Raw genomic sequence first — 24,930 nt, forward strand, 5'->3', positions numbered from 1 at the left:
TAAAGTCCTACCTGTCAACGACTACTTCACTTCAACCTCAAAATACACGGGGCAAACAACAGATCCAAACTCAAAGTAAACCGCTCCAAACTCGATTGGAGAAAATACGACTTCAGCAAGGAGAGTGGTCAATGCCTCGAACCCTCGACCTGGTTCCGTTGTCAGTTCCTCAAACCCCCATATCTTTAACCTTAAACTGTCTACTGTGGACCTCACCCCATTCCTAAGAGGTCCCTAAAGGGGGAGTGCATAAGCACACCAGCGTGCCTACCGTCTCTGTCCTACTGTCCCCATTGATAGGTACTCATTTTATGTGTTCATGGCCATGTTATGCTTATTTATAGCCATCTATTTGTACTAATCTCATGTGTTTATGCCCATGTCTATACTAATACCTGTTACCTTGCACATGCTGACAAATAAATAAATAAATAAATAAATAATAAATAAATAAATAAATAAATAAAAATACATGCATAAAACCAAAAGCCCTTTCGGTGAGAGTGTGCCCTACACGAGCCAAGCAAATCGGTCGCCCAAGGGCAGAGGCAGACGTGAAAGTTTATAAATGCTGTCTTTTAGAGCGTGCACACACGCCCCTCGGTCCGCGCGTGTCGGACATGCCCGTGCATGCAGGAACCCAGCAATCGCCCAATAACCCCGACCTACCCAAAGAGGAACTTCTTCCAGCGTCTTCCAGCAACTAAACCGTTCGCTACACCGCTAGGTAGGATCACCCCAACATCGACCGACCGAGATCCAGCCTGCTTCCCGCAGGCACAAGAGCCGACTTTTATTCGGGATGGGGCCTGGGTGGGTGGGGGCGACAGTTTTTTTTTTAATCTCGCGGGGAAGATGGATCAAGCGGTGCGGGGTTTTTGCTGCGGGGCAGAACTGGAGGGAGAAAGATTCTAGTCCCTAAGAAAGTGAAATGTAAAGAGCCCCGATGCTTCGTGGAGGGAAATAGGAGCTGATGGAAGGGGGGGGGGAATAATCCTCATCCTCAGGGAGATCCGGGTGGCTGGCTTAGTCTAAACCAGGGGTCTTCAAACTTGGCAACTTTAAGACTTGTGGACTGGAGAATTCTGGGAGTTGAAGTCCACAAGTCTTAAAGTTGCCAAGTTTAGGGACCCCTGGTCTAAACCTTTGCAAGCCAACCGCTGACAGTTGAGTCCTTTGCCACTCTGAGCAATGGGAAGGAAGATCTCCACGCTCGCTCCGTGAGGATCCGCTTCTCCCCACCCCGAGTTGGATCCCTGCAGCGACCGCCTGCTTGCATCCCCAGCCTTTTCACCACCACCCAAGCCCCCACCTTTCTCCACCCCAAACCCCCCTCCGCTTGTTTTTCCTGCTCCCCATTCTCCGGCTGATGCAACTACATTCTGATACATGTTCTTCGAAAGGACTCCAGCGTTACCACCACCACCACCACCGCCCCTTTACGCAATTTTGCAGCAACAACTGGAGCGCACGCCCCCGCCCCTTCCCCGAAAATGGCACAGAACGCGGCGGGACACACACACACACACACACACACAAACACACAGACACTAGAGAGGGAGAGAAAGACTCGGATCGCTTAGCAAAAAAAGAAAGAAAAAAGAAAAGACGAAAAGGTCGAGATCGGGAGATGGCAGCGCGCATCTCTCTCTCTCTCTCTCTCTCTCTCTCTCTGACTTGATTACCTTCTTACGCCTCAAAGTTTCGCAGCCTTCGCAGGGCAAATAGCCTTCGACTCCGGCAGGGTCGCAACTCTCCGAATCGGCGACGATCATGGTGTCCGTTTAACGCGATCGGAGGTGAAGGCGAGGGACAGAGGAAAAAACAGCAGCGGTCGGTCGGCCGCCTCCCGTCGTCCCTTCTCTTCCCCAAACTGCTCCGGCGTAATTGAGGAAGGTCCCTCGGAGGAGAGGGGGGGGAATGTCCAGCGTCGGCAGCCGACAGAACGTCCGAAAGTTGCAACGTTCTAGAACGTCCAGGTGCATCGGGGTTCTAGAACGCTCAGGGCGGCTGTCGGGCGGGCCGGAGTCAAACTAACTCGGGTCGGAAGGCGCCTGTGAAAGCGGCATCGGTGGGGGGGGAAGAGCCCAAGCGCTCCGAGGCGTCCCGCCGGCCGCTTCTTCATACTGTCGAGAAGCGGCAGGGAGGCGCTAAGATCATTCCGAAGAAGACTTGGACACCCACCCCGCAGCCAATCGCATCGGAGCAAGGCGCGGTTCTTTCTACAGTTAGGCGCCGCCCCTCCGACTTTCTGTACCAATGAGGAGGAAGGCGGCGCGCTTGGCGTCATGGGAAATGTAGTTCCCGTCCTGATTGTTTATCTTTAAGGACTGTTTCTGCAGCGGGGGTTCACGTGTACCCTGAATGCTGGTGCGGAGGGAATGGGTGGAGGTGGGACAGTGGTGGGAATCACAAATGTTCAACAATCCAATGAATAATGAAATACAATCCAACTTTTGTATTACGTCTATTCAAAGGCTCTAACAATCTGGTTATAAATTCAACACAAAATTTCTTATGCCACCGAAATGTCTTCATAAAATGTTTGGAACAGGAGTGAAATCTACATCCGTTCATTGTGTATTAAGCATACTGAATCTCATTCAGCTGGCAAAATGTATCAGAAAGAGATGTGGCCCGATTAATTCTGCAAGAAGTCTTGCATACTTAAACCACCAGGGGGGCATGTGCTGGACAAACTCATCAAAGATCAAAGAAAACAATTACGTGGAGCAAATGTTTCGACTCCTACCCTCAAAACGACCCTAGGGCTCTGCACATCAGAACAACTAGACACAAGGACAGTTTTGCCCTGAATGCCATCACTCTGCTAAACCACTAATTCCCACAACACTGTTAAATAATTTACTAAGATTGTATTATTTCTATTCTTCTCTTCCTTACCAGTACCTATCTCTTCCCACTTATGACTATAACCATGTTGTGTGTAGCTTTAATTTTATTGTTTTATTTGTTTCCTAGTATAATTGATATCTTATTAGTAACCTATGCCTATCACTAAGTGTTGCATCTTATGATTCTTGATGAATGTATTCTATTTTATTTTTCTTTATGTACACTGAGAGCTTATGTCCAAAGACAAATACCTTGTGTGTCCAATCATACTTGGCCAATAAAGAATTCTATTCTATTCTATTTTATAAAATGAAAGAAACATGTCTAGGATTATGCTATTACTCCCATAAACTAGAAGAGATATGGCAACACTATCATAAATACACAAGGAAGAATCTCACTGCACAATGTATTTGTTCTGGGGAAGGAAAAAAAAACAAAAAGATTTCTTGCAGTGATCCAAGTTATTGACACATGCAAGAAGAATCTGGCATCTGTACGTCATTTGTGCCAAGTTTAAAATCTGGTCAACAGATATTAAAATGTCATTTGAAGCAAAAGGCATCTAAAAGAACAAGGCTTAAATTTGCCAGTAAGCTGCCATTAAGTTACCTTTAAAAAAATAACATTAGTTGCCTAATGAGTACAAACTTACCTGTGTTTAAAAGGCAAGCCTTGCTAACTTTGATAGGATTTACTTGTAATAAATGCATATTATTACATTGCATGCTGATCTAAGATTGTAATAGACCTTAGTATACTATATTGAAGAATTTAATTGCCAATCTTCAAGATTTGAGGAGAAACATACCTTCAAGGTGTCTGCTATAAGATTCAAAATTTAAATGCAGAATAATATAGAAAAAGTTCATTATGGCTATATTCAGTTAATACGCCAACCCACGGTTAATCTAAACATACTTTGCTCAATAATTAGTCTGGATTTGCACAGCAATAGATTAATCACAGACTGGGTGCTTGATAAGGTTGAGCTTTGTTTGGCAATTTGTGGTTTGGCGCACTGTGTGAACAGTCTTATTCTTAATACAGAATCAGCCTAAACCACAAAAAATGCCATTATGGGAAAAGGCTAATATTTATTCCAGAAAAGACCACACAAACCCATGATTGTGGTTTTCACTTTTTGCTTGGATGACATTGTTTCACAAATCAATTTAACAACTGCAGGTAAGGAGGACTATTCTGTCCCTGCTGCACATGCCATGGTGACCTTTAGCTAGCTAGGTAAAGGTATAGGTTCCCCTTGCACATATGTGCTAGTCATCCCGACTCTAGGGGGCGGTGCTCATCTCAGTTTCTAAGCACAAGAGCCAGCGCTGCCCGAAGACGTCTCTGTGGTCATGTGGTTGGAATGACTAAACGCTGAAGGTGCATGGAATGCTGTTACCTTCCCACCAAAGGTGGTCCCTATTTTTCTACTTGCAGTTTTACATGCTTTTGAACTGCTAGGTTGGCGGAAACTGGGACATGTAACGTGAGCTCATTCTGTTACACAACACTAGGGATTCGAACTGCCAAACTGCTGACCTTTCTGATCGACAAGCTCAGTGTCTTAGCCACTGAGCCACCATGCTAGCTAGACTCCATCATAATTACCGTGGAAAAATAAGTGGCCATTTCTGGCTTAATATCAAGGGCCAAGTTGAATTGGATGCTCACTTGGTCTACATTGGCTGCTGACTTGCTCTGAATGGAAAATGCTGCCCTATACTTTAAAACCTACAAAGTATGGTATCATCGGGTTTGAAGATCTGTTTTCATCCTACAGGAAGCCTATGTAACGTACTGGGACTTTTCTCTGTAACATTTCCACACTTGAAAATATAGCTGGCAGTGAAGAAACAGGGCCTTTTTGGTAATTTACATATTAACAGAGTTGGAAGGGATCTTGTAGGTAATGTAGTCCAAGCCCCCTGACCCGCGCCCAAGGAGATCCTACACCATTTCTGACAGATGGCACTCCAGTCTCTTCTTTAAAGCCTCCAGTGATGAAGCCCACAACTTCCAAAGGCAACTTCTGTTCCATTGGTTGATTGATCTCAGTGTCAAAACATTTCTCCTTACTTCAAGGTTGAATCTCTCCATGGTAAGTTTCCATCCATTATTCCTTGCCTGGCCTTCAGGTGGTTTGGAAAATATCTTGCCCCCCTCTGTGGCAGCCCCTGCAAATATTGGAACCCTGCTATCATGTCTCCCCTGGTCCTTCTCTTCACTAGACTAGCCATGTCCAGTTCCTGCAACCGTTCATCGTATGTTTTAGCTTCCAGTCCCCTAATCCTCTTGGTTGCTCTTGTCTGCACTTTTTCTAGAGTCCCAACATCTTTTTAATGCTCATCACATTCAGTGAATTCTCTCAATTCTCTGTCCCCTTTTTTAATAGAATGCCAGTATCCATCCATCCATCCATCCTTCCTTCCTTCCTTCCTTCCATTTTATTTGTCAGAGAGGGAGTTCACACGTCTCATTTTCTGTCTTAATTTTTTTCCCTTTACTTTGCAGCATTTGGGTCGTAGCTGCTTTTATTATGTAAACTGTTTTGAAGGACGCCAGTGGCAGACATTGTTTGACAGGGGAAATAAAAATAAACCTAAATGTCCAAGCTTTAAATTGTACAACTTGATCTTAAGTGGAGGGATACAAGACTGCATCCTGCTGAAATTCAGAGTGGCTCGTAATGGTCTATGGTCCCACGTGCATCTACTATGTTTTGTCAAAAATAAGACAGGGTCTTATTTTCTTTTGATCCCTGAAATAAGCACTGCCTTATATTCAGGGAGGTCTTATTATTTTTGAGGTGCAGGAGGCGGCAGTGTGGTGACCTCATGGCTGCTGTTCTGTTGCACTGCTGTGGCAGCAAGGTGCAAGGCTGCTCTTTTTTGTGGCGGCCATTAGCGTGACAGAAGGAGCACGGTGGCTAGGGTTGCGGGAGCGGCTGTTAGGTAAGGGCCTGTGGGGTGCATGGGGCATGTTCCCCCTCCCTTCCCGCCCTCTTGCCTTGCCTCCTCACCTCGTGTTGTTTGAGCAAGCAACCAGAGGAAATGGCGGTACTGGCTGCGCATGCATTTAAATATTTTTGGGGAGGGCTTATTTTAGCCCATGCACTCAAAAACCTGATGGGCGGATTATCCGGGGAGGTCTTATTTTCGGAGAACACAGTACTTAGGTAAACTGAGTAGGATAGGCTCCTAATTAATTACATAGTAGAATGGCAGTTTTATTCAGCCGGGGTGCAGTTCAGTAGACTCTTACTTAGCAATCAGCCATTTCCTAAACTAAGGTACTTACTTCTGAGTAAGCATGCAAAGGAACTGAATTGAACTGAATTGTAACAGCCTGAACTGTAACTCACTCTCTGCTACCACTATTGCTCTACACATGGACTTAATAATCTTCCATATTGCTTTGCTATGACTCAACTGTGAATAGGGATGTTTTGCGAGTGACAAACAAATAGGTGTCTCTTCTTCCGTTCCATTTCTGAGATATGATAAAGAAACAAACACAGACAGATGATAGGTGTATATGTTGGGACAGTCTTTGTCTGTGGAATGTGCAAAACAAGTGCAGTGGGGCAAAAATCCCACGGAGGGATAAAGGATATGTAGAGAGAGGTCAAAGTTGCTTTTCTTCGATAATATTTGTTCATGGGGAGTACTAATTCCAGCTCATAAATTTTGTCTTCAAGATAGGGAATGCTTAAAAACCCACATTTCTGCAATCCCAGGAACAAGTAATCACCTTATAAACAAGTTTTGTTCTTGACATCTATCATTGTTTATGAATCACAGTTTGGCTTTATGAAGGTTCTCCAAGGAGAAGGACAAGTTTCATGGTCTTCAGTTCCAGTTCTTGTGAATAAATTGAGGATAAGAGACGAGCAGCTTTAAAAACAAAAGGTGGAATTAATTCATATTCCTATTATAATCATTCTAAGGTCCTGTAGGAATGGACACATTCTACATAGGCTGCCTGAAATAAAATTTAAGATAAAGTTTGGTTAATCTTTTTATGTAGGGACTACCACAGCTGAATGTCATAGAAAAGGCTCAGGAGATTGGGACAATCTATTAAATGGTTTACGGAGGAAAAAAGATCCTGTATTTATTTTATTTCCATCTAGTCTGAAAAACATCTGGGTGAGTAATAAGATAAAACAACACAGGACAAAAAATGTAAAGATGTAACAATGCACAAATAACAATGAAGAGCTAAAAACTCCTTCAGTCAAGATAGTCTTAACTTTTTGGTAATATTCAGGCAGGATTGGCCCAACTGTATTTTCAGGGATACACTGGCAACAAAAGTGCGTAAAGTCAAGGTTATGGTTTTTCCAATTGCAATGTATGGCTGTTGGACCATAGGAAAGGCATAGTGCCAAGAATGGAGGCCTTTGAACTCTGGTGCTGGAGAAGACTCCTGGGAGTCCCTTGGACTGCAAGCTGATCAAACCGGTCAGTCCTAGAGGCGATCAACCTTGACTGCTCTTTAGAAGGCCAGATCCTGAAGAGGAAACTCAAATACTTTGGCCACCTAATGAGAAGGAAGAAATCCTTGGAGAAGAGCCTCATGCTGGGAACAATTGAGGGCAAAAGAAGGGGACGACAGAGAAATGAGGTGGCTGGAGGAAGTCACTGAAGCAGCAGGCGTGAGCTTGAATGGACTCCAGAGGATGGTAGAGGACCAGAAGGCCTGGAGGAACGTTGTCCATGGGGTCGTGATGGGTCGGACACAACTTTGCAACTAACAACAACATTTTCAGGCAGCATATTATATAGAGGAGATGGCCCTGACAAGTCCATACTCCATGAACGTCATAAGGAGACTTTTACAAGTCTTTTGTAAGTAAGTGGCTGAGTCCTAGCAGTAGTTGGTATATCTTGGAGCTGTATTTTATTGATTTGGAAGTTTACTGGAATTAGCAATTTAGCATCTCAACAAATGGGATTACAGGTAGTCCTCGCTTTGCAACCTCAATGGAGCCCAACATTTCTGTTGCTAAGCCTTTTGTTATGTGAGTTTTGCCCCATTTTTGACCATTTTGCCACAGTTGTTAAGTGAATCACCACAGTTGTTAAGTTAGTAATATGATTTTTAAGTGAATCTGGCTTCCCCATTGACTGTCAGAAAATCACAAAATGTGATCCATGACCTCAGGATACTGCAACATCATAAATATGAACCAAGCATCTGAATTTTGATCCCATGACCATGGGATACTGCAACTGTTGTAAATGTGAAAATAGTCATGTCACATTTTTAAATGACATAACTTTGAACGGTCACTAAATGAACTGTTGAAGGGCAAGGACTACCTTATATGCTATGCTGGTGTGGTATTGAAGATTTCTTCCTAATGTTCGGAACTGAATTTCATTGAGAAACCCACATTTTGCACTACTGTATTATGAAGCTAATCCATCAATTCTGGACTTAAAGATAAAGATTCCCCTCGCACGTAAGTGCTAGTCGTTCCTGACTCTAGGGGAGGTGCTCATCTCCGTTTCAAAGTCGAAGAGCCAGCGCTGTCCAAAGACATCTCCGTGGTTATGTGGCACGCATGACTAAATGCCAAAAGTGCATGGAGCACTGTTACCTTCCCACCAAAGGTGGTTCCTATTTTTCTACTTGCATTTTTTACATGCTTTCGAACTGCTAGGTTGGCAAAAGCTGGGAAAGTAACAGGAGCGCACCCTATTATGTGCGCTAGGGATTTGAACCGTCAAACTGCCCACCTTCTGATCAGCATTTTAACCACTGAACCACTGCATCCCATTATTCTGGACTTAACAGTGGTTAAAAAACATGTTTTCCTAGTTAAACGTCACTTTATATTTGCTGGGTTTTCTCTTCTACCTCCCCACTTTTTAACTTTCTAATCTAATGAGGTTTTGTTAACTCAAAACTTCAGTCAGTTTAAATATATTATTTATCAATGGCAACCTTGGATTAAGGTTCTCCCCACCCACCCCTGAAATATAACTGGATTGGCAAGATTAAACAAAATGCAATCATCTCTTTTTATTAGCTCGTGACTCATCAGATTGAAACTCTCCTGAAGAAAGAGATGTTTGGATATTTGCAGATCGATAAAAAAGGTAATTTGTGAGCTGTTAAAACAAATTTAATTCCAAGAAGGTACAGATAAGTATAGTCGGGCATTTCTAGTGAGATTAAGAAATCAATCGTCTTTTTTTAAAAACAAAAAAGGCACAAAGAAGCCATAATAGAGAAGTTATGTTTAATTTTTTTACCATCTGTACTCAAGGAGGATGTGTTTAAATCAAAAGACGTGCAATGTGGGAATTACCTAATTTCCAAGATTGATCCTCTCTCATCCCACCCTTTAGTAATTAATAGAAGATGCTGGAGCATTTTGGCTGGGGTATTCAGCAGAGAATGGGGCACCGAAGCCAACTGTTGGGATGGAATGGTTAGCGTGACCTTGGCTAAACAGGGGCTGATCCTAGTTAATACTTGGATGGGGGAGTTAGGGATTATTCACAAAAAACAGGGTTGTAAATAAGATTAAAAAGATGAGAATGCCTCCTCCTCCTTCGTCTCAGGCAATTTTTGTGAAATAAAAAGTGAACATAGAGGACTGTAGTTGACTGTCTTGTTAGAATACCGCAAAGTCAGAGCCACATATTTCAGTGGGACAAAATTCCAATATGTAGGGCTTTCATCTACAGGTTGACACAACCAAGATGGCATCAATAAACAATTTTTTTTTTGGGTAATATCTTGTGGCCATTTGGAATTGTGCATATGAGTTATGGAAACTCTAAGTGGGAGTGTGTATTGGCCAGGCTGCTATTTCTTGAGAGATCCAAGAAAAATTCCCAGAAGTGTTAAGTTACACACATCTCTGCAGTCAGTGCAAACTCTTTTGTCTCTTTCCAAAATAAGGGTGGGTGTAACTGTGCCATTCTGATTCCAGAAATCACGGTTAGAAGCAGCAGCAATAAAACACTACTAAGCTTGGCTTTGCCTTTCTCAGCTATTCTGACAGGGTTACTGTATGTCTGGGCTGCTAAATCCCAGATGGCCATCAGATGGCCACCAAGAATGGGAATTTGCTCTATCTCTTTGGTGCCATCTTATGGTTATGTGGATTGTTGCAGTTTTGATGCCGTTCACCCTATTTTAGCTTGCGCTTCCTTTCAGCAGGAGAAAAGGATTTTTAACTGGGGCACCTCGCCCTGATAAACAAGTTCTGCTTTTTGATTGTTAAGAGCTCATGCAGCACAGTCCATAAAGCAGAAGCTGTAACTAGTATTTCAATGCCTTTTTTTTGCTTTGCCCAGCAACAGCCTTTCTCTCTATATATGAATCAAGCCAGTCTGCCAATTAGAGCAACGTATCTCTGTGTCTTGCCTTCCTGCTTTGCAGCAGAGCCAATGAGTGATTGGTTGGAAGCAGAGGAGGGGCAGAGGAAGACCCAAAGTCTATGGAGAAAGGTGGTTTTTCCTCCAATCTGGGCAAATCACACTGCAAAGGGGTAGTGGTGTGTGCGTTTGGGCACAAAGAAAGGGGCAGGAGAGGGATTTATGGTTTAGCTGAAGCTGGCTTGTCCCAATGCACCTGGAATTGTTACTGTAATAGCAAAGGACAGAAGAAAATGCTCCCTTCCCTCTCTCACACACACACATCTAAGAGCTATTTTTAACCACAGTTCACGATTGCTCAACAGTGGCTCAATAAGGATTTACCAACATAGCTGGAAAAAGAACTTGTTGAACCAGTTGCTGTTGTTGTGAACTGTCTCAGGGAGATATTGTTGAGGAAGGTTGAATTGTTGAGGGGGGAAGGAAGAAATGAGGTCTTCTTGCACCAGACAGATTATGGACTAGGTATTGTAGGAAGTTAGCAGCCACACCTCTCCTAGAAGAGTGAAATATCCTAGGAAATATTAAAAAGGCAGGATATTGTTTCCCTGGATGAGAAAAGGAGAAACATGTTTTTAAAGACAAAATAGTTTCCTGCAGCTCCCTGCTCCTCCTTTCAGCTCCAGGGTGATGGGATTAAGACATGGCCTTCAGGACATGATAGGATTAACTGTCTACCCATCTCACCACATGGCACCTGGGGAGATTACATCACCTAGCAAGGCTCAATCAAGCCTGGGACTCAGGACACCCTACAGAGTTGCCCCTGCATGACCCCATGGGAGTCTGACAATTGATCAGAATACAAGCTCAAATTCAAAAGCCCAGAGAGGGCTTAAAACCAGGGCACTCTCAGCACTCTCTACCCTTCTCCCAGGACCTCAAACCACGTGGTCCTGTCCATCATCAATAACCTTCTTCCAATCAACTTCCATGAATTCAGTGTCTTTTCCCCCACTTGGAACTGAACCCAGACAGACATTTCTGCCAACAGTATTTATCCTGACCATGCTGCTTTAGTGAGTTTTCTAGTGGGATCTTTTATCCTTTTGATTTGGATGCAAACACATGGATGTACACAAACACACAGGAGGCAAGGGATAGCCAGCTTTGTCTCATCTTGAAAAAGTGAAGCAAGATTTCGAGCCGATTTCAACTTGGATGGAAGTCAACAAAAGAATTCCAAGGCTAGAAGTTGAAAAATATATCAAAAGGAACCATGGAAAACCACTTCCATATGATTGTCGAGGAAACTATATGGAGATACCCAAAAGTTATTAGGTGCCAAGTTCAATTTGACAGGCTTCACCTGATACAGAGTAGAGTAGAGTAGAGTAGAGTAGAGTAGAGTAGCATAGAATTCTTTATTGGCCAAGTGTAATCGGACACACAAGGAATTTGTCTTCGGTGCATAAGCTCTCAGTGTACATAAAAGATATGTGATGAATCATGATCATAGTCATCATAAATACATTCATCATGAATCATAAGATACATCACTAAACTAATAGGATGTATAGGATACTAAAGAGATGGATGTGTATGTATACACACACACACACATAAACATATAGAAGTACACAGAGACTGCAAACATCTTGGAAGAACCAAACAAGGGTTTATCAGTGTAATTATTAGAGACCATTTGAGAATGGAAACTCTTAACCACAAGCTCTCCAGAACCTGAAGCAGATGCCAACACAATGGCTTCTAATTAGCGTGCATTATGCTTAGCCATAGTCTTTTTGGTTTTGACTCTGAACAGAGTCAAGCTATTTCTCACTATTTTCCATAATCTCTCACACCAGCTCCTTTATTTGGTAAACCATGGGTACCACATCTTGATATAGGAATCAAGAAAGAGGAACAGTAACTTTATAAGGCAGCCTTTCTTGACCAGAAGTATAAAGGATGTTCGGCAGCTCCCATAATCTTCAGCCAGCCTGTTCAAGTCACAACAGCTTCCTCTAGGTTAGTATCCTCCAGGGGGACTGCAAGTCCCATCATGCAATTAGTAATACCCACCCATCATGCTCACTAGAGATACTCCAATGTTCAAGACTCTACACTGGGGAAGTCTGTTTAGCAAACCATTTTCAGAAACCAATCCAAAATTAAAGAGTTGAATATACACCGATGAGCACGCCAATTTGTTTGCACAGACGTTATGTTGGTAGTACATTATCATACATATTCCTTTCTTTTAAAGTGTAGTTGATTGAATTTTAGCTGCCCAGCTGCACAAAGCTTACTGTTGTTGTAAGCTTTTGTCACAGTTCTTCCACTACCTACCACACACTGCATATGTGAATCAAGTTTAAAAAGAGACATCACCTCACAGAACTGGCCCGTTATAAATATCAGCTTCTTAGAAGTTAAACGCCCTGCATCTAAAATGGAAAGGAATGATGTGATTTCCACATCCATCTTGCTCATTCAAGTAAACAGGCATCTGATACAGGCCCTTCTATCTTGTCCTGGCCTCTGCTTCCAGGGTCAGCCTGCTCTGTACGATGGATATATGTGTCTGCAGGAGACTGGTCCTTTCTAAGGATCTGCTATCAAACTCACACACACGTGCACACACACATACACAAGCTAACCTTTGGCTAGGAAGTTTGGGAGTTGAAGTCCATACATCTTAAAGATGCCAGTATCTATTTTTTGAATATTCGTCATAATTTGCTTCTGAAAATTCTGTACAAGGAGCTAAATTTTGGAGAATGGGCATTTCTTTTACTACACTCTCTTGCAGTTTTTTTTAAAAATTAACACAGCAACTTGGGTTGTTGAACCTTAAAGGGAGAGTATAAATAATGAACATAAAATGAGCAAATAACATTTTAAAAAATGTTAGAAGGGGAATATCCAAAGTATTAATTGCCAACTGTTTTTTGAGTGTCAAATAAAGGTAGGTGAAATACACTCAATTATGTCATACAATGATACCATGTATTGGTAGTTCATACAGCTGCCTTAGTTAGGAAAAAAAGGGGGTGAACTCACAAGATGCTTTTGATCTGCTTACTCAAACTATTCAAGTTTTGTATTCACACCACCGTCCAAATAGACAGGATTTGCACAACACACTAAGCCACAAATAATCTAACCAAGCTTAGCTTCTGCAAAACAGCTGCTAGATCTATAACTCAGCTTTAAGTAGCTGAACATATTGCATGGACTCAGCCACGGAATAGTTGCTATTTTCTGCTCTACACGGAAATACTACAGGAGAAATTTCCAAGCCTGGCTCTGGAGAGACTCATCTAAAATAAACGAGGGTGGGGGAAAATATACTTAATTTCTTTTTGCAATTGTCTTCATCGATTTCCTTATCAATTCATCATGTTCTGCACTGAGAATTCTTGGCTCGGTCATGCAAACAGAAAAACTAGAACAGGCCATATCTTAAAAATATGAGAGCTTTCCTTTGAAAAAAATACTTCTACGAGTACTGGCAATGAATACGTGTGGCATATGAGCAATGCTTAATGAAGTGTGCATCTATAGATGTTATTCTATATAATCTTGCTGTAGTCCAAGAACATCTGTTTTTTTATCATTTCGGTTCCAAGCTCTCACTTGAAGCAAGAACCTGCTTCAGGGTTGTGCTGACCTAGGGGGTCAGGGTGGGCATGGCCTGCTCAACATCACTCATGTGAAAAGAAGGACATGGGGAGACATGATAGCAGTGTTCCAATATCTCAGGGGTTTCCACGAAGAAGAGGGAGTCAAACTATTCTCCAAAGCACCTGAGGGCATAACAAGAAGCAATAGGTAGAAACTAATCAAGGAGAGAAGCAACTTAGAACTGAGGAGAAATTTCCTGACAGTTAGAACAATTAATCAGTGGAACAGCTTGTCTCCAGAAGTTGTGAATGCTCCAACACTGGAAGTCTTTAAGAAGATGTTGGATAGCCATTTGCCTGAAGTGGTATAGGGTTTCCTGCCTAGGCAGGGGGTTGGACTAGAAGACCTCTAAGGTCCCTTCCAACTCTGCTGTTGTATTGTATGTCAGGGGCTCCTGTGGTGGCCTGAGTGCTCTGCCAGTGGAAACTGGCTCCCGAGCTCCGGTTTCACTGGCAGAAGCACCGTGGGCCAGTCCTTCGCTATTTCCAGGGCGGCCTTGTGGGCCAGATCTAAGCACCTCACGAGCTGGAGCTAGACCTCAGGCTTTGAGTTTGACACTGGTGTTCTAGATAGTTTGCTACTTTGGAACCATTTCTTTACATTCAAGCTAGACTACAAGGTTAACATCAATTAGGATCCACAAATGAAAATGTTGTTTTAGGATTTACTGTATTTTTAGGACTATAAGGTACACCGGAGTATAAGATGCACCAAGGTTTTGAAGAGGCAATTAAAAAAAAGTTTTATACTCTGCAAACCTCCCAAAAACGTCCCGTATTTTGTGAAAAAAGAGCCCCCCTTTTTAAAAAGAGGCATGGATAGCTTTTAAGAAGCTTATAGAGTGCTCCTGGGGGCTGGGCAAAATTGAGCAAAAAATGTTCCATTTTTCGCTCATTTCTGCCCTCCTCAGCCCCCAGGAGCTCTCTGACTCTATAAGGGTATGCATGACCATTTTGGTGAAGGGGGCGGGGTTTTGGGAGGTAAAAAAGGCTGTATTCTGTGTATAAGACACACCCAGATTTTCAGCCTTTTTTGAGGAAAGGTGCATCTTATACTCTGAAAAATACGGTAATACATTTTGTTATTTCTGTTCTCTTTAACCTGTATACCATTGGCTTATTGCAATCTTAAGCACCATACCCATCTCTTTGAAAGGACAATGTTTGGACTCATTAGTGGGAGAAGCATTTTATGCAGTTCCAACACGAGAGCTTCTGAGGAACGTCAGACCATTTTAAGAAAGACCCGAGGGATGGGGAACAGAAATCAGTACCCTGGTGTCCATTGCTTCTTCTTGGCTCTTTCCTTTGATCTCACAGGATGACCTGCTTCACAGAGCTTGAAAAGCCAAGTCAAGACCTCAGAATTGGGCAGAATGGTCACACTCTAGAATTTCTTTCTCTTTTAATGACTCTATAATCCTTTGCATCTGGGTGGAATTGAGACCATTGAATGGAGCTGAGCATTTACTGGCCAGATGCCCTTCCTGATGCCTATGCAGAGTTCCCAGCATATTTTCTCTTTGCACACACAGAAATATCTGTTGCTGCCCTAGGACTGAACTCACAGCCTCCCGATTGTGAGGCGAGGGCTTCACTTCTAAGCCATCATGCTGCTTCGTCACATTATAGTATTAAGGGGCACTGTATTCCTTTAATAATTACCCCCTTATGCTTTTTAATCTTCTGGATGACTCTCACACTTACCATTTCTTTGTAACAGGACAAGTCAGCTACCAGACAGTACAGTTGGAAGCGTATCCAGTAGACAGCTATTAACATGCATGCCATCCTTTCCCAATGAGCTCACTGCCCTAATTCTGCTATAGCAGGGGACAGACTGCAAAGCCAAGCAATAACAAAAACCCAGTTCTTACAACCCATCCTGTCACTTGAAGAAAGAGCCAGGGAGCTGCCAGCTGTGTGACAGGTGAAGAGGGGTACCTTAGGTCAGGCATGATGGGAATTGTAAATTTATTGGTTCAGAACTTATGAAGGAAGACAACCAGGAAGATTCCCCTGCCCCTACTAAATAAGCAGCACTTCTTTGATCTAATTCCTGGGCCCTGAAGATGTTAAGTAGAATAGCAATTACCACCAATGATTATATACACATTTTTTGTAAATAAATAAAAGTTCCAAATAAATTTGGTTGAACCTGACTACTTTGTTGAATACTACTATAAAATGATTAAAACAGAATAGCAGAATAAACAAACAACTCTGTTTAATTAACATTAAGCAAGCATAAAATGGGCTTTAAAAAGTTACTGGATTTTACGTTAATTCATGTGAGTTTAATTAGGCATAGTTTTTCAAACAATTGGCACCAGCTAAAGAAGCTTTAATCCTTAACGATGCTCTTCTGCACAAGATTAAAAGAGGATTTAAGTCAGGGCAATATTTTCTGCTTTCATTATTTGGTAAAACAGCTTAAAATGTCTTTTCCTCTAAAATTCTATGTTATTCCAAGCATCCCAATTTATTACCTACTTTTATATCATATTTGGCAAGTTTTCTTCAGTTACGTACAGTGAAAAACAGATTAGGTTGACCACAGAATATTAATAAAAGCATGAGAGAGGCTTAGACGTACCCAATTTGGAATATTATTTTGTTGCTATGGAATTAAAATGAAAAGTGATTACATATTAAAATAATAATTAAAGGATAAATACATTCTCCCTCTGGATTTGATTAAAGTGATACTGTTTCACCTGAATACAAAAGCATTAATTATCTACTGTCTCAAAATCCTCAAATATTATTTAAGAAGTCTGGAAAAGTAGAATCTATTAATAGTGCCTGATATTTTCTTATTCTCCAATTATTCTCTTCTCAACTATGAGGATAAATTTACTCAGCACAAGGAATGGGGATTTTATAGAGCTGAAGATTATGCTGTTATGTTGAATATACTTTGCAAAAGGATTGGTCACAAGTTTTAAATTGGCTACAAATAATCCAAGTTAAGTCATTCTACAAGCTCTTTAAATCTCATCAATTAAGACCATTAATATTTGAACAATGATGTACATCAACTTTATTTAATGCCAAAAGAATTTTGTCAGTGATAAAATTTTTTGTTAAAAATGTTATATTTTCTTGAAAGTCTTTAAAAAACCTCTGAGACACTGATGTGAAGTCCAATGAAGCTTGTGCAAATTCTTCGCAATATGGAATTCCTTTTAAATCTACTTCAACATTAAAAAGTGAGGAAAAAGAGAATTGATCATGGAAGTAATCCATAAATGGCACAATATTCCATTTAAATGTATTTATATTTTGGACAGTGTTAGTGACGAAATTATAATTTTAGTAACAACAAAATGAAAACAGCCTGAAGGAACTGTGAAAACAAATAAGCATCCAACATTTCATTATGAATTCTAATTTTGATTTTTTAATCCACATTTTCTTAAGCGTATAAGAAATGATTCTTCCTTTGTTTTCACAAAATACTGGAAGGCTAAACTACATCTTTCAGAGGTATTTAAACATTATCAATTGTTCTTGCTAAAAAAAAAGTAACCAAAGAACAAGTTTAAAAAACCTTACAATGAAAGATACATTATATTCAAAGGTTGTCATTTGTTAGCTATATTAACTATTGCCATCATCTGTAAAATGTTATGAACTCTTGGAAATAATTAAAGTGTTGGCATTTCTCCTTAAAATTATGCTTTAAAATCCTATTTTTCCATTTCATTCTATTTTTAAAAAATTATCTTCGTTTGTGAGAATAGAGCTCCTTAATTCTAACACATCAATCATTTCCACTAACTTTTCACAGAAAGATTTCATGGGCCCATTTAAGAAACAAAAAGCAAACCCAAACCACCAAAACAAATGTCATAAACCTTACCTGCCCTTTCCTGCATTTAGGATGCCCCATGTATGCCATTGCACTTGATATGAAGAAAGAACAGGTATAAACAGGTAAGGATGTCCTTAAGTTGAGACACCTGAGTGCTACAATGTAGCTTTCTTGGCAACAATACAGAAGTGAGCTCCTGCTTCAGGGATGTATTTTAACTTCCCAGTCTAGTCTGCACACACCTGGGAAGTTGTGTGGTGGTCTGCCATCAAATTCCCATTAAGCTACACCTCTGCCTAGGTTTTCTGACCTCAACCAAAGTAGCCTGTTTATTCACTTGTGCAGGAAAAAAATAATTGTTACTATTAAACTATAATAGCAACAGCACTGAGACTTATATACCACTTCACAGTGCTTAGCCCCATCTAAGCAGTTTACAGAGTCAGCCTATTGCCCCCAACAATTTGGGCCTCATTTTACCCATCTTGGAAGGATGGAAGGGTGAGTCAACCTTGAGCGTGATGAGATTTGAACTGCCAAATTGCCGGCAGTCAGCAGAAATAGCCTGCAGTAGTGCACTCTAGCCACTGCACCACTGTGGCTCATAATCAGTCTAGGAATATATAATTTCTTTTTGATGGCCCCCACAATCTGCCACATCAAACATCACACCTTTTTCTTCAGCACTGAGTTGGTGAAGGGTGTGATCAGTTACTCATCTGTTGGGGACCTCCTGAAGGAGTAAGGCAATGAGGGTATGGATTTCCCTAAGGGACTGTCATTTTGTGTCCTTTATCAAAGGTGCAGCTATCTGCTTAATTCATGAAACATCACTCTGGGCATGGGGGTGTGGTGGGAAGAATGCTGATCAGGAAATGTCATCTTCCAAACTGAGAGGCCTTTTCAACTGTAGCGCAGGTAGAAAACAATTCAGTCTATTAAAATCCCCAGAAGCTTTTAAAGCAATAACAACAGTTACAGAGATAGGCAAAGAAGATTTAAGAGGGTGCACCAAACAATAAATCCTAATCATGAAGAAAAAAGTGTTTAATTTGCTACAGACAGTGAATTCAACCCTAGCACCAAAGCTTTTTGTGTGTCATGAGGACAGCAATGCCTAAACCAGGCCCAAGTTCAGCGAGAAAGAAAATAAAGCTTATTTTGTCTGGACCACTCCAGAAAGCCATAAACAAAATATCCAAAACAAAAAGTTGCTGTAAGATTCCCCCTTCCCCCAGATGCATATTTTAGCATGTTTTTGTACAAATCAAATTAATACATTCCAGAAAGAACAGCATCACGGCAAAGCATCACTTTAATGCATGATTGAACTGTCACAACAAAGGGGGGGGGGGGAACCTAAATTATTCCAGAAATATTATTCTCCTCTTAATTGGGTGGGATGGGGAAAAGATTGCTGAAAACCCCCCTACTTAAATCTCTATGAATGAATTCTTCCTAAAAATATATATATTAAGTATAAAAATTAGGTTCTATTTAGTATGTTCTTTCTTAGGCAATGGGTTCTTGCCAAAAAGAGCAAAGATGAAAAAATAAATAACCTAAAGTACAGCGTCAATTTCTGCATGCTTCCCCGTTCAAGGTTGTCTTCCTTTTTTTAAAGAGATAGGCATCAGAAAATCAACAGCAGCACAAGTTTCTTCTCTTATTTATATATAAAAAGGTGATTAATTCATCTCAAATTGCTGTGTGAGGCATTTTTTGGGGGGCAATGATTTTCTTCATTCCCCCCCCCCCTTCTCCCTAATTCAATCAGCCTGGAGCAAACTGAAAACAAACTAGCAGCTTCTCAATGCTTTTGAACACTTACCATTTCCCAGAAAATTCAGCGAGGGACCATAGCTGAAAAACTCATTGGATTCTTTTCATCTCTACCTTTACAGGCATCAAGAGTTCTCACTCAGCACTTAAAGCTGTCTCATTTTCTTGCAAGCCACATAAACCTGACTTGAGGGTGTCTTTTTTTAAAAAAATAGATCAGGATTTCAGAAAATCTTTGTCCTCTAGTTTCAGCATTTCCCCCAATTCCTTTAATTCTGCTGCCAAGGCAGTCAAAATGATTGTTTTGCTTTTCTTCAGAAAAACTGCATAGATGTACACTTGTTACTAATTCACCTCGTGTACCTGGAAAGTAATTTTAGCCTACTTCTGATTCCTGATATCACTCCAAACGGAAGGAGCTGTTGAACCAGCCTAAACAGCTGTGCTACCTAAAGGAGCATAAAAACATGAGCAAACACCAATTCATAACTGCTGGGCCTCCACATGAGTATATTCAACTATTCTGCCAAGAAACTCTTGAATTTTTAGAAGCTGGAGAGAGAATTGCTGATTGAAACTCCGTTCTCCATTTACAAACCTGTGAGAAAAAGTCTCACGCTGTCCTTAAAAATTGAGGGGTAGACACATCCCCCAATAGGCAGAATTTTCATTTTAAAAATGCTTTTACATTTTTTTAAAAAAACCTGGCTCTCTTGTCTAGTAAAGGATCCAATTGGCAAGGAGGCCCTCTTGCTTCATCAATCCCAAGGCAGTGATGGTAAAAATGGTTGGAGAGGAACATCTGAGCTAAAAAGGGTTTGTTCTTGAGCTTGGAGGACAGGAGGACCAAGCCTCCCAATCATTCTCATCACTGTACTATGACAGGAGGAAGAGATCTTATAGACCAGCACTGGGGCACTCTATTAAATAGCCAATCTCAAAAGATTCTGTCATGTGCACAGGAGTAGCAATCCATGTGTGGTTCTGGAACCACGGGGCTTTAAACTCCAGACATCTTAGGGCAAGAGATCTGATGAATTCAAGGGGAAGTTATTGTTCCTGATTTCTCTGATTTTTTGCCCTTGGATAAAGCTGCAGCCTGTTTCAGGAGCTCTCGGTTCTTGGCCTGCAGGGAGAAAGGAAGAGAGGTGTGTATAAAATGTGCATTTCAGCATGCTAAACCATGGCTAACTACCCTGGAATAAGCCAAAATGGCTGGATTTGCTTACTGCTAATCTGTTATTTTAACACTGCTATGGTCTCTTGAATCAAACCTGATTTCTGGTGAATGAAGACAGATAGAGATTATCCTAGGATAATGTTGCAGGATCTAATCTGGATCAGTCACCAGGACCAGAGGTTGAATCTTCTGAGTTTTTGGACTCCTACTGGAGCCCATCCTCAGGGAACCTCATTCTGGTGAGAGAGAAATTCTCCGAGGATGGGCTCCAGCAGGAGTCCAAAAACTTAAAAGATTAAACCTCTGTGATTGATCCAAATTGGATCCTGATTCCTAGTGACCCACACCTGAGTTGCTGGGACTGGAAACACTTTCATAATACGGGACATTATAAACCACAATGGCTGGGTTCATGCAATGCACTGAACATCAAGCCAAAACTGAAGAAAAAGCAACATTTTGGCACAGCCCGGTGTAGCAATCAAGTCTACTGAATCACGTGAATCCTTGTAAAAAGTCCAAATGAAATCAAGGTTACCTGCAAATGTTCTGTAACTTCTTTGTGAGTTTTTTCCATCTGGTTCATTTTCACCCTCATTTGGGATTCCTGGTATTGCAGGTCAGCCTTCAGTTCTGTTATCTGCAAACCAAAACAAAGAAAATAGGGCTACTGAGATGCATTTGCAGTGAAGTGAACTAATATAATGCCATCCCTCCCCAGGGGAATCAATAAGTCAGTTCCAGGCTGAAGAATAACAGAAGGTATTTTAGGTAAAGGTTTCCCTCACAGATATGTGTTAATTGTTCCCAACTCTAGGGGGTGGTGCTCATCTCCATTTCAAAGCCAAAGAGCCAGCGCTGTCCCAAGGCATCTCTCTGGTCATCTGGCTGGCATGATTAAATGCTGAAGGTGCACAGAACGCTGTTACCTTCCCACCAAAGGTGGTTCCTATTTTTCTACTTTCATTTTTTTACACACTTTCTAATTGTTAGGTTGGTAGAAACTGGGACAAGTAACGCGGCACTAGGGATTCGAACCACCAAACTGCCGACCTTTCTGAATGACAAGCTCAGCGTCCTAGCCACTGTGTCCCTAGGTGTTTTATTAACCTCTAAATATATTTTTCTGGAAAACTGAAACAGGTACCTAGCCTAGCTGAGGCCAATTTCCTTCTGATGTCTTCCAGACTTGCAGAACATGAAGCCATTTCCTTGTCTCTTTTAATACTACCATCCTATTGAGAACAATGGATTTAAACATTTTAAACACTAGAAATAATTATGAACTAATAGGTGATGGCAGAAAATTTTTAAAAAAAGGTGGAGTTTGGATTGGTTTACCCCTCAAAGGTACCTCGGTTCCATTTCTCTAATCTGTATTTTGGAGTGATAGTGAAAAATTAATCCATTTTGTTATCACTTTCCGGGAGCTGAATATTGCCTCTGTCCTTGGGCAGTGCATCCGTGAAATACGTGCCTAGACATGAAGTTTACTGTATTTGAGCACCCACACAAAAAGTTAAGAAGTAACAATAGATAAAGAAATGATTACATTGGTGATGCATGTGTATTTTGTTACAGTAAATAATTTTTCAAACACATGAAATATACTAACACTGGAGCCTCATCCTATTAAATATCCAGTGAAATAATAACACTATATATTTCAGAAAAAGAAAAAGAAGAGAAAGAGGAAGAAAAGCACCTCAGAAAAATGATGCTGTCTTCTACTGGACATTGATGACTATCATTACTATTTGTTATTTTGGGTTGCTGTCCAAAGGAAGGACATGATTTTTTTGGCCAAACCATGCAGTTAAAATATTTTAGCCAGAATATGTATCATTTTTGAGGGCTGCATCTCCCATGACTCTGCTGAATTAATTAGTGCTGATTTCAATCCATAAACCCCTTTGTGGATTGGTGCCTGGTTACCTGTAGGACCATACAATCCTAATTCAAGTCAACTTCAATCATCCTGGGACAAGTAGCTAGCTGTCCCCATTTTTTGCAGAAATGTTATTCAATGATGGGGCAGGACCTCTGAAATCATCTCCCACGGGAGATTCATTTATCTCCAAAATTGTCTTCCAGAAAAAGCTGAAGATACAGCTTTTCTGAGGAGCTTTTAAGGCCTAATGCCATGTATTGTGTTTAGGGTTTATTCTTAGTCCTATGATTGCAGTGCGAGTTAAGATACCTAGATGGATGGATAGATACCTGGATGGATGGATGGAGATGGATAGATATGGATAAAATCAGGATTTTTGGGGTATATTATATGTCCTAAATAGAATGGTGCGATGGCCTAGAAGTGGAGCTCTAGCCTCACAATCAGGAGGCTGTGAGTTCAATCCTAGGTAGAGGCAGCTATTTCTCTCTCTGGGCACCATGGGAATATATCTGTTGAACAAAGTTCTGCATTGGCGACAGGAAAGGCACCTGGCCATTAAATGCTCTGCTAACTCCATTCAGTTGCCCAGACTCCACCCCGCAAGGGATTATGGGGTCTTTAAATGATGGTGATGATTATATGTCCTAAATATTCCTATTTCTGTTTTGGATATTATTTACAACTTCTCCATCTTTCCCATAATATGGAGGATTAGCACAGTTTATTCACGTTCAAAATGAGTTAGTTTTGGTCATCTTTTGTAACTCAACATTTCAAAGTTTCTATTTTCTTGATTGTCATTTTGGTCCCTGTTCTTATTTCTACCCCATAGAACTGGCAAAATAAAACACAACCCAGTATTTTATTTGTCTACCAATAAATTCCAGCTTTAAACTTCAAACAAGTTTACTTATTTGTTGGACAATTATCTTGCCTGTTCAATCCTATTCTTTTTTCCCCAATGTCATGATTTCATCAGTCATTTCAATCATCTCATTCAAAAGTGATGATTTAAGAGGAAACAGGGAAAAGATAAAAACCAACTTCAAATGAAGCTAGACTCCTGGTAAATTTATGGATAAGCCCCACATTGTTTTCTTGGCAACAATATAGAAGAACAGTTTAAAAGATAAAATAGTAATAAAAATGATAGTGAGAAGAAAGGAAACAAAAACATCAAAGGAAGATTCCCCTCCCTGAAACGTGCTCTTCTGGGCTTCAACCGTGGCACCAAGCATGACTCTAGGGCAGGGATAAGGGTGTGACTGTTGTCATTTGTGAGTCACTGGTGGCCACCAGGCACAAGAGATTGCTGGGTTAGGGTTAAGGACAGAAACTACAAATTGACTATGGCTTCAGCTTACAAAGAAAATCTTTATAAAATGTTTTACAAGTGGCATCTGCTAAGTGCTGAAAATGTAATCAGACCCCATGTACCTACTACCACATGTAGTGGACGTTTAGTAAAGGAAGAGAATATTGGGAGAAAATAGAAAACTGGCTGGAAATGATAGTCAAACAGAATATTTTGAAACCAGAAACATTCTCCTAGGTATACTACCAGAGGGCTATGTTAAAGGGACCACATATTTAGTTTTACACATACTAACAGCAGCTAGGATCATATATGCTAAATATTGGAAAAATGTGAATAGCCCACCAGAGGAGGGTGTAGTTTGAAATTTTTTTGATTGTGCCGAAATGGTTAGACTAATCTTTAAAATTAAAGATCAAGAAGATAACAGAATATTATATGATTTGGAATAAATTCTATGAATGGATAGAAGCAAGAGGTAGGAATCAGAGAAAAGTAAGATGATAAATTAAGACAATAAGAAGGTAAATAATTACAATACTTTAATGTAAGAAGAAACTTAGCTAAAAGCTTTTTTGTTATAGTTACTCTATTGTTACTATAGTATTCTTATTGTTATTAGCTTGTATATCAATGTTTAACACCGCTCTTCTTCTTTTGGCCTTTTTTATTTGTAAATGGTATAACCTGACAACTCACTGTTTTTCAAAAAAAGTGTTTATGAATAAAAATGTATATTCCATTCCCTTAAATGTTGCTATCTTACAGGCTTTAGGAAGTGTGATTTTTTTGGTGACAGCTTCTACCTATGGAACACCTCTCCTCTGAATTTCGGCAGTCCCCCACCCTCCTAGTCTTCCAAATGTGAAAGAGGGTGAGATTGATAAGAGGACTCAGTGATGGACTGCATGTGAAAGTTTAACTTTGGTGCTGGATTTTTAATGTTTATTCTTTTAATACGAGAGAGAGGGGGAGGGAAGGAGGGATAAGTTGATGCATGACCGCTGGTTGGAAAGGCGGCTGTATGTATTAAACAATAATCAGAAAAAGA

The 24,930-nt window shown here is 40.8% G+C and overlaps 2 protein-coding genes across 4 annotated transcripts in view; both read right to left on the reverse strand.

Moving 5' to 3' along the window:
• Nucleotides 1–2,144, reverse strand: part of SESN2 (sestrin 2) — a 45,995-nt gene extending 43,851 nt beyond the window's left edge. For 2 of the 3 annotated variants that reach the window (XM_032227162.1, XM_032227160.1), the window contains exon 1: nucleotides 1,686–2,141. In XM_032227162.1, the coding sequence (XP_032083053.1) occupies nucleotides 1,686–1,775 (90 nt within the window). In that variant the 5' untranslated portion in view covers nucleotides 1,776–2,141. Of the gene's footprint in view, nucleotides 1–1,685 lie in introns of all 3 variants that reach the window. The other variant, XM_032227161.1, reaches the window with a different exon arrangement.
• A 16,593-nt stretch (nucleotides 2,145–18,737) lies between these two features.
• The window catches only part of FAM76A (family with sequence similarity 76 member A), a 29,434-nt gene continuing 23,241 nt past the window's right edge, over nucleotides 18,738–24,930 (reverse strand). The window contains exons 8-9 of the mRNA XM_032227904.1: nucleotides 21,209–21,310; nucleotides 18,738–20,616 (exon numbers count right to left, since the gene is read on the reverse strand). Of these exons, the coding sequence (XP_032083795.1) occupies nucleotides 20,530–20,616; nucleotides 21,209–21,310 (189 nt within the window). The 3' untranslated portion in view covers nucleotides 18,738–20,529. The remainder of the gene's footprint in view (nucleotides 20,617–21,208; nucleotides 21,311–24,930) is intronic.

This window comes from Thamnophis elegans, chromosome 12 (assembly GCF_009769535.1).
Source record: "Thamnophis elegans isolate rThaEle1 chromosome 12, rThaEle1.pri, whole genome shotgun sequence".
Classification (NCBI taxonomy): domain Eukaryota; kingdom Metazoa; phylum Chordata; class Lepidosauria; order Squamata; family Colubridae; genus Thamnophis; species Thamnophis elegans.